A 10834-nucleotide genomic window follows, 5' to 3' on the forward strand; every position below is an offset into this window, starting at 1 on the left:
CCTGCTTGAGTTTCATGGGTGTCCTTTTCCCTCTGTTCTCCTTAATAGGGTTGTTTGGATGAGCCCTCAAAGATATGTAGTAGTTAATTCCCCTAGAGTCTGTGTGTTGTATACTGGACTGAGTGTGCATACTGGACTGTGTGTGTTTGTGTGTGTATGTGCTGAGCTAAACATTTTACTGGAGGTCCACTGTGACTGGCAAAATATTTGCTGGATACTCTTTCCCCTTACACTTTTGCGCTTCCCATCTTTAATGAAGGGTTAGGCCTGTGAGTAAGAAAGTTGACTTCCCAGCGTAGCCATTAGATGGCAGTGTTTCACAGTGAATCACATAATGGTGCATGCTTCAACCGCTCACTCCATCTAAAAGGCAGATTTGGATGTTATTGGTATAGTGCAGGAGGTGCAGTGGTGGGGCCATGGAAAGTATCGTTTAGAGGGTGGGACCAGGAGGAGTGGTGAGGAGTGTGTTTTGGTGTTCAGGATTTTAAGGGGATGGTATGTGTGTATATTTGTGTGTGAGAGAGCGTATGTGTGTGTGTGTGTGTGAGTATGTGCCTGTGACATAGACAGATAGATAGATAGAGAGATAGAGAGAGAGATAGAGAGAGAGAGAGAGAGAGAGAGAGAGAGAGAGAGAGAGAGAGAGAGAGAGAGAGAGAGAGAGAGAGAGAGAGAGAGAGAGAGCGAGTGTATGAGAGTGTGTGTGAGGGCATTCTAGACACCAACTAACCACCTACACACCAATGAGTATAAAAATACACAAGCTTTGATTAATCACTTCACTTATGAGGCCACATGCTGCTACTATAACACATGCTGGAAGTGCATTTTGTGCCATTAACTACAAAATACAATAATGGAATCAATGACTCATTTCAGTATTCATCAAACTGAATGGTCTGTCTGGCTCTCTCCTCTTTAAAGTTACTGCAGAGATGATGAAGATTGAAACACTCAAGAGGGAAATTGTGAGCAGAGATTGGCCAGACTGTCACACACAGAGAAACAGAAACTCTTACACACACAATCACCACATAGTCAGACTCTCTCTCTCTCTCTCTCTCTCTCTCTCTAACACACACATACACACACACACACACACACACACACATACACACACACACACACACACACACACACACACACACACACACACACACACACACACACACACACACACACATACACACACACACACACACACACACACACACACACACACACACACACACACACACACACACACACACACACACACACACACACACACACACACACACACACACACACACACACACACACACACACACACACACACACACACACACATGGGGGTACTGGGACAAAACGTGTGGGTAATTGACAGAGGGAATAATGTCACTTAAAAGAGCGTGTGCTTTGCAGAAGCAGAGCTTAATGTAATAATGTAGTCTCCTCTCATGTCTGCCTGGCAGAGGCCTCATTAAGGTGCCACATCCTAATGAAGTGGAGATGATTTTATTTGAAGAGAAAAATAAAACGAGAGCTAGAGAAGGGGAGGAGGAGGAGGGGGGAAAAAAAGAAAAAAACTCGGAAAAAAAACTCGGTAGCAGATGGTGTTGCTTTATCTCAAATGAAAAACATCTGGAGACAAGTGGCAAAGACGCAAGCACTGCAGCGCTTTCATATTTAGCCATCACACGATGATGGCCAAAATGTGCACGGGAGAAAATGAACTTCAATGGCTTACGGGGAACGACCGTGAGGTAGGGCGAGAAACGGGACACACGGGCTGAACTTTCTCACTCTTTAGGGTTGTGTCGACGATGTCCTTTTTCGTTTCGGCCGTCCTGTGATTTTTTTTACCGTCAGTGGCGGACGGTGTGGTGCGCGGTCGGCGAGCGGGAAGCGAGAGTTTTGCGGGCAGCGGGCTGTTTTATGAAGGATTGACTCACCTGCTGCAAACGAGGCAGTCTCTCCTCCGAGGGCGTGGGTTGATTCAGTGTCCGTCGCCCTCAGATGCAGAGCAGAATGAGGAGTTGTATTGATTGTTGTCTTCGGGTTTTACAGCAGCGTGCTGAGTTATTGGGCACTGAGAGGCTGCGAGACAGCAGAGAGAGCGAGAGAGAGAGAGAGAGAGGGATAGAGAGAGAAAGAGATGGAAAGAGGCAGAGAGAGAGAGAGGAAGAGAGCTGGGCCTCGTCAGCAATTCACCCCACAGTCATAAACAAGGGGCTTTCTCGCAGAGCCCAGTGGTACACACATACACAAGCGCAACATGGTGCAACTCAATCATTTGCTGACCATTTGAGTGACTCTCTCCCTGGTGTAGAGGAGAGGGATTGCGGCAGAGGCAAGATATTCCACCCATGTTTTGGGCTGTGCATTGACAGCCACACTACACTACACTACACACACACACACACACACACACACACACACACACACAGGAAACTGAAAATTCCTTCATATAAAGTGACCTCAGTGGGACCGTGTAAGCGATGTAATCCCTCGCAGTGCATTCTTGCACAGGTCTCTGTGTGCTGAACCTGATTTGTTTCTATCATCAGGGAATTAATGGGCCGAGTATTGGCTTTACTGTTTCTTAGATAGTGATCAGTATTAGGCTGGAACACAATTATCTTAATTAGGCCTGAAAGGGAGGATTACCTTTTGGTCAGCATTCTTCCGAGCAAAGGCAAATAAAACACACATACGCACGTACGCATACATTGGATGAACAGATACACACATCCTCACTCACACTCTCCCTCTCTCTGTCTCTTTCGCATCACAGCTGAAGGAACCATGATAAGTCGGATCATTGCTGCTCGGCTTCATTTTTGCACCTCAACCCCCTCCAGCTCCCCCCCGTGCCCACTACCCTTACCCCAATCCCCACACCCTGCCCCTTGCCTGAATCTCAAATCATTTAAAAATAATATATATATAAATCTCAACCTTATTTCTCTCATACACGCCATCCCCTCATCCCAACCACACACTCTAGATCTCCTCAGTTTTAGATGCAAGGAAATTGTCGCCATGGCAACAGGCAGTAAGCCAAACAGCAGCGATGGCAACAGTACTTTTTTCCCCCTCCCTCCCTCCCTCTCTCTCTCTCTCTCTCTCTCTCTCTCTCTCTCTCTCTTCTATTTTGGGGGGCTGAGGAGAGATGCAGACGAGAGAAGAGAGGAGATACTTGAGTTAGTGAAAGGGGGAGAGATAGATAAATAGATAGATTATATAGAGTATATATAGATTATTTAAAGTATATAAATATATATATAGAGAGAGAGTTAGAGAGATAGAGAGTAAACAGAAGCAGTGAAACAGGCATAAGGGAGCCCGAGAGGAGGCTGGAGAGCCAGTCTGTATGTGTGTGTGTGTGTGTAAGTGTGTGTGTGTGTCTCTGTGTGTGTGTGTGTGTGTGTGTGTGTGTATCTGTGTGTGTGTGTGTGTGTGTGTGTGTGTGTGTCTCTGTGTGTGCGTGTGTGTATGTGTGTGTGTGTGTGTGTCTCTGTGTGTGTGTGTGTGTGTGTGTGTGTGTGTAAGTGTGTGTGTGCGTGTGTGTGCGGTAGGGAAGAAGGCCTGGCTGGATGGCTGACAGGACGAAGACAGCAAAGGGATCTCTGAACCAGTGGGTGGGCCTTTCTGCTAGCTGGAGCCTGCATCCAACATGCATCACCCGCAGCTCGCTGCAGCAGTCTTCAGACATCGCCGGTTGTCGTTGCAGACCGCGCAGCGCCTCCCATAGCCTGCTGCTGCACCTCCCCAAGCACTGGGTGTTGTGGATGTTAAGTGAGCCTTTCTGTGTCATGCTGTTGTGGATAAAACTGAAACCCTCCGTGCACTGCCAAGGTCAAAGGTTCAATGCACTTGAAGGGTAAATACAGATACCATGTATGTCTGCACAGTTGAATACACTATTTTTTGGTAAGAGTGCCTATCAAAAGGCTTTAATTATACAGGCTCCTTAAAATCTTCATGACTTATGAAGTTGGAGGTTCCCTATGGCCTCTTAACACACATGGAACACTTTGGTAACTAAACAAAGAACAACTTGTTAGTAATTCTTACACGCTCAAAGGCCACAACACCTCAGAAGGGTTCTATAAAACCCACTTTCGTAAAGCACCGTCCTTCTCAGAGTGCCGATATATGGTCTTAGATATCTAAGAGACGTAAATAATCCGTGTGCTATTCTGATCTCTTCATCAAAGCCACATGTTTGCATGTGCAACAGTCTTGTTGACAGTCACAAAAAAGGCTTAAGGGGGTTTTGCACTCAAAGAGCCTCCCTACAGGGACAAGACGAGGGAACTGTGTTGAAGAATGTGACAGTTATGACAGTATAATTGCAAATGTTGATAGTCGTTAGGGCTCTACAATCATGCTGTGTTTGTGTGTGTGTGTGTGTGTGCTTCAAGGCAACTGGAGATAAAACAGACTCTTCAAAGATTGAAAAACAGCCTTGGGAAACATCACTGATCTAAATGCCATTACACCATTTGGTCACCCTTTCATAGAGTAGCTGTTTAATGTCAGAACATAGTTAGGGCAGTGTGAAGAACAATTATTAAATGTGTATTTATTATTATTATTAATAATCGTATCTCTTCAATTAACATTGCAGGTACAGAATAAAAAAAGAGAAGAATCCAAAACAGGAGAGACAAACAGAACCTAAATCTTTCGTCTCAGAACTGTGAAAGTGCCTGAAATTATTCTGTGCTATATATTATTATTATCACCATTATCTTTTTTTTTTTTCAAATCATCAATATTATTATAAATGTTCATAAAACAATTCGCCACTCACTTGGAAAATGCAAACATTGGTTTTTTATGAATGTGGCTAGATTGTCTTCATCTTATTACGATTTTTCAATTTATATATACACAATGTCATAGAATACAAGAAAAAACCAAGAGAAATGCAAAACGAAAAAAAGAAAGAAACATTTTCTGACTGCCGCCCTCTTGGATTCCTGTTCGGTCCATGCTGCACTGCTGTGACTTCAGACTGGACAAAGTTTGACACGTAAGGACGCTGCAGCTCAATGGAACACCAAACACCTCCACAGTAAAGTAAAAAAACAAAAAAGGTAAATGTTTGAGAACCGTAGACATCTACATACTGTATGTCAAAACTCTGTAAAGGTTAAATGAAATGGCGTCCAGGGGCAGAGTGTTGGCGTACAACTCCTTCTTTGAGTGTGTTTGTGTGTGTGTCTTTCACATCCTGCCTAAAGAAGGGGGGGACACAACATTTTGCATAATGTCTGTTCTTCCACAACTCAGATTTTGTCATCTAAAATAATACAAAATAACCCCTTCATTTCTCTAAGAGGGACTAGAGGCAATACCCTCAAGGATTTCATCTTGATGCCTCGCCCCAATCAGCAGTACCCCGAATATATCAGAATAGACTGATTAAAAAAAGAAATACTGCCTTTAGCATCGGATGCGAGCTTTGGTTTCACTTATTTCAGGACTGTCTGTTCTGCATACTGCTTCGGTATGATTTAGCTAAAAGGGTCAACTGAATTTTTTTTGATTGACGTGATATTCCTATATAGCCTCGGGATAGGACAAAAGGCAATGTCTTGTCGTGACTGATTCATAACAAAATATTTATGTTTCATTCCCTGTTTTACCAATGTGTTTTTACCCTGGGGTGATCCGATATGCTCGGGGTAACATTTTCATCGCACTGCACAAATAAAGTGAAGTAGACAACTTCTTCGCTCCTCCTTGACTTTGCTTCCAAACCAGTGTGGACGACAGAACCACCAGGAAATGGAGGCCAGACCTTTACACAGAAAAGAGAACGGTAGGAGGAAGTGTTGTCATGGCAGTACCCAACTCTTCTAGACAGGAAGTGAAAGAGTGCATATCTGATGCAGTGCCACCCCTATCAGGCAGGTGGCGCTCTCTATGGAGTAGCAGGGAGGCACTAAGCGGAGGTCAACAGGTTTTCATATGCAGTAAGTGATGAAGAAAACTATTCAAAATTGTGTTTTCAGTAATGATAAGCACTTTCTTCCAGTGTGAAATGTGTTTGTAAATATATATATTCATATATATAGATAGATATTTATATTATAAATTGAATACATATCTAGCTATGCACACTCAGAAATGACACCTTCATCATGGGAAAAATGTCCTTGCAACACAAATATATATTCTCCCTCCCACACCTAAGCATGATTTAAGACTTTGACAGAAACATTAAAAATACTTTGCAATTTTTTTTTAATCTTAAATTAGGATCGGACATTTAGTGAAGGAATCAAAATGTCACTCTAAATTCGTCATTAGTGGAATGAAATGTGACTAAGTATGTCTTTCCAAGCAAATTCTTTTGTTACAAAAATATACTTCTTTCTTTTAAAATAATATACAGATTTCTTTTTTTAAGATGAGATTTTCACTATCAAGCTAAACAGCAATGCTGTTTTTGTTTTCATTTTGACTTTTTTTGTGTCGTTCCTTTTATTCTTTTTTATTTAATAGAAAGTATTGATATCTTCGGAAAGTAGAAACGCTAGCTCATCACTGGCGATGTCTGGTCCTACTCTCTCTCCTCTCAATGGTGTTCTCCTCTGGAGGAAGAAATCCCAACAGGCCTCCATACCTTTTTGCATAATCTAGGTTTTTTTTTGTTCAAGAGTCTGTTTTTAAAGTAGATATACCCACCTTTTCGTACGCCAATGAAAACAGAAAACAAAACAATGATGTTGCACCCTCAAATTAAACATGGCACTATGCTGCTAAGCCCCAAAGAAACAGTTAAAAACAGACCTTTTTAAACTACACTTGTAAACTACAAGTCAAGATTAAATACAGCTGTTCAATCTAAACCACCACCTCTCTTTTTCATACTTGAAATAAAAACAAACAAACAAATAAACAAATTAGATATAAAAATTGGGATGATATAAACGTGTAAAACAAAAATAGACCATGACTGAAAAAAAGTACCAATGCTACAAAGAAATTGCAAATATGTACAAGACCCTGTATTCCTTGAGTGTAGGGACTATGTGAATGTCAGTATATTAGCATGTATGTATTTGTGTACACCTTTGTGTGTGTGTGTGTGTGTGTGTGTGTGTGTCAGTGTGCAGGTGTCCAACTCCACAGGTTCCAAACTTGACACCCCCCCCCCCCCAGCCAATCCACCCTCCCCCAAAATCACTTGTCCCCAAAATACAAAGATCCATAGTCTCTTAGTACCGCCTGTCCTGGCGCAATAGAAAAGAATCAAAGAAAATCTCCCTGTGAATTGTGGTGCAAATTCAACAGCAGCAGTCGTGGTCAATCAGGGTCTTTAAGTGGCAAACACTACTATACGCCAGACGTCTATCCCAGGATGCACGGTGGTGGTGAAGGTGGTGGCCCTGGTAGTGGTAGGGTGTGTGTGTGTGTGTGTGTGTGTGTGTGTGTACATATGTGTGAGTGTGTGTATTTGTGTGTGTGGCGGGGAGCGCAAACGTCACAGTTCACTCGCTCGCACGTACGTACGGGCACTCTCGCGCACGCTCACACGTTTCCGCCAGGAGTCTCTCGCGTCAAAAGGAGCGCCTCTCTCTTCCCCCCTCTCCTCTCGCCCGTCACCAGATGACGCTGGATATGCTGGTCTCGCGCGGCAACAGCGGCAGCATGGCGTTGTTGGCGTGCGCCTCCTCCAGGCTCTGCTCGCGCGACGACTTGGCCTGCGGCCGCTGCCCGTTGATCAGAGTCATGGGGATGTTGCAGTACGTGTGCTGGTTGCCCAGGGTCGACAGGGGCGGCAGCGTGCCGGACGTGGGGAAGTTGTACTCGTAATTGCGGTAGTAATGTTTCTGCCTCATCTGCGTGTGGTAGGTGTTGTGGAAGGTGGAGCGCAGGTCCGGGTGTGCCGTCGCCATGGCGGTGGAGGTGGCGGCCGCCATGGAGATGGCCGAGACGGTCTGCAGCTCGCCGAATGGGCCCTGCTCGCTCACGTCCAGCACCTGCTCGTGGCTGATGATGGGCTCCATGCGCTTGAAGGGCATCTCGTAGAGCACGTGTTTCCAGAACTTGGAGTCGAGCGCGTTGCTCTTGGGCCCGTGCCACTTGATGACGGTGAGCAGCTTGATGGTGTGCTTGAGCGCCTCCACCTCCTGGTAGTTCATGATGCCGCGGAGCTCGGCGCACTCGATCAGGATGACTTTGATCTCGCCGCTCACGAGCATGTTGCGCAGGCGCGTCTCCAGCTCGAAGATGCTCCAGCCGCGGCGCACCACGTAGTTGGGCGTCATGACGATGATGAGACGCTTGCTCTGGTCCACGCAGCGCGCCACGTCCTCGATGTAGGCTGCAAAAGAGAGAGACAAAGAGAGGGAGGGAAAAGAGAGGGGGACATAAAAAGGAAGAAAGAGAAAGAAAAGAAAGAGAAGGTAAAAAATAAAAGGGTAGATGAAGAGTAGCAAGAATAAAGAGAGACAGAGAAGTGAGGGGGAGAGATACAGAAAAAAGCGATAGAGAGACAGAGGAGAGAAGAGAGAGAGAGAGAGAGAGAGTCAGGCATATTCTTCTTGTCTTTGCCAGTAAATTCATAATTTTGTGAAAACTCATTAAACTATGTACATAAAATTACAGAATGTTTGTTGCCATGCTGACTTCCAATATAGTAACTGCAGATGTATTAAATTAAGGTCTGTAAGTGGTCAGATATGTTTGCTTGTGCTTACTGGAAAAACAACTATTGAAGTAAGTAAACAAAACACTAGACTAATAATTCAAAGTGAAAATAGCAAACAGGCAGATATTAGGCGACACACAGAATGGAGAAGAAAACACAAGACGCAGAACACAACATCAAACAATGACTCACACACTATCCTCTGAGTCTCTTATCAAAAGCTAAAGACTGAATGTTGCCTATTGGAACAAAAGGGTTTATAAGAAGTGATAAAAGGAGGCCTCACATAAAAACAGACCGCCTGCGTTGTGTCCTAAAACTGACAATTCTGATTAAAATGCCTACGGTGATCAGACTTGAATTTGTGCAAATCTTACTGTTATGCGTGCATGTGCTGGTCTGTGGAGTGTATATAGTGTGTGTGAGTCTGTGTGTGTGTTTGTGTGTTTGTGTGTGTGTCAGTGTAAGAGAGAGAGAGAGAGAGAGAGAGAGAGAGAGAGAGAGAGAGAGTGTGTGGCTTGTGAAATAGTCTCTACATAGACTTAAGCACTTCAGAGTATACTTGAAACAGCTTCTGTCATCTTATTACAGCATGGTTGATTGTGGCGGTTGATTGTGTGGCCAATTCCGCAATCAAATGCTGCTACCTTTCCCTCCAGACTGTGACAGCTAGACCTGCTGGAGATGCCTGATGCGTTCCCCACTGAGGCATTACAGGAGAGTAAAGTGGAGTGAGAGAGAGAGAGAGAGACAGGGAGAGGAAGAACAGGCTCTAGAGAGACAGAGAGAGCCGGAAAGCCTGTCCTGTCGGCTGTATTGATACGCACTTGCTTTGAGACAGCACTCTAAGTAAACACTGAACGCTGCCCCCCCTCTGCTCGCTAACTCTTGACCCTCCCCGCACACCGTCCCCAGATCTTTTTTGTTTTCTTTTGTTTTTCGTTGTTTGTCTCACTGTGCATTTATCTCCCTGTCTCTCTGCTTTGTTTCTGTGTTCACCCAATCCACTTTTCTTTCTACGTCTCAATCCTTTGACAGAATTAGGCATCGCAGCATTTCTTTGTTAATAATTAAGGCCTCAATCCCTCAATGCCGTCTTTAGCTATTAGTGTCTTGGGGTGCATATGTCCTTGTGTGAGAGCCTGTGTTATCATATGAGTGTAACAGTGCACCTACGCTGAAAGCGTATTGGTCAACCTTACACAACAGGACTGAATGCAGTGAAACCCAAGACTGTCTACTCTGGTATATGATAGCAGCTCTCCATCTCTCCCTTTCCCTTTCCCCTCAAAATGTAGTTATTCATTTATTAATATATTTGTTGGTTGCTTTTTTTCGCCGATAGCTAGCACATAAGGGTTGCTGACACAGGTGGAAAGTGCTGGGAATGAGTACCTCTAAGAAGTCCTGTATCATCCTGGTAATGATCATTGGTGATACCTAAACATAAATATTTCAACATTCAACAAGTATGAAAACACAGTTCCAGAAACGCATCAGAGAAAGAAAAAAAAGGCCTAAATAAGGGGACAACTGGCATAAACTATTCTACACTGCCTGCCTCTTATGTGACTTTTGAATTATTAAACTCTCTCTCTTGCTCAAGTCTAAAGAAAAATGAGTTTATCCCAGTTTAATATGGAACTTGTGGCCAGTCTGTGAATTGTAATGCCTATGCATCATGTTTACTGAGTAACTCCACTGTCTCTGTGTTTCAAATGAAATGCTTCAGTCAAAGCATCTGCTCCATAATGTATGTAGCTAGGTGACAGACTGTGCTCATAAATTAGCCCCCCCCGAAACAGCCATAGTGCTGAGCAGCATTGTTTTAAAAGCTGGGCCACTTGTCCCGTATTAAAATATAACAGTCCCCGAGACAGAAAAGCAGACATCAACAGTAACAAGGACACACACAGGGAAATGTGTGAATACTGAGGAGCGATGAAGCAGAGGAAAAAAAAAAGGAAATAACGATAGGGCCAATTGAAAAAAAAGGGAGAATGGTGGAAATGAAAGACGGCAACTAAAAAAGTCATAGCACAATGAAACAGAGGCTTAGTAAGTGTGATATGTGGGACATTACCATTCATCCCATTCTGATCACCTAATCCCATCAGAATGGGGCTGGGGAAGTACACACACACATACACGGGGAGAGTACAGACACACACACACACA

At 44.1% G+C, this 10834-nt stretch overlaps 1 protein-coding gene across 1 annotated transcript in view; it reads right to left on the reverse strand.

Moving 5' to 3' along the window:
- Positions 1-7604: 7604 nt before the first annotated feature.
- il1rapl1b (interleukin 1 receptor accessory protein-like 1b) overlaps positions 7605-10834 on the reverse strand; it is a gene marked incomplete at both ends in the record, with an annotated part of 255216 nt that continues 251986 nt past the window's right edge. The window contains one exon of the mRNA XM_080834146.1: positions 7605-8329. Within this exon, the coding sequence (XP_080690272.1) occupies positions 7605-8329 (725 nt within the window). The remainder of the gene's footprint in view (positions 8330-10834) is intronic.

Source organism: Sprattus sprattus (genome assembly GCF_963457725.1).
Source record: "Sprattus sprattus genome assembly, chromosome: 3".
Classification (NCBI taxonomy): domain Eukaryota; kingdom Metazoa; phylum Chordata; class Actinopteri; order Clupeiformes; family Clupeidae; genus Sprattus; species Sprattus sprattus.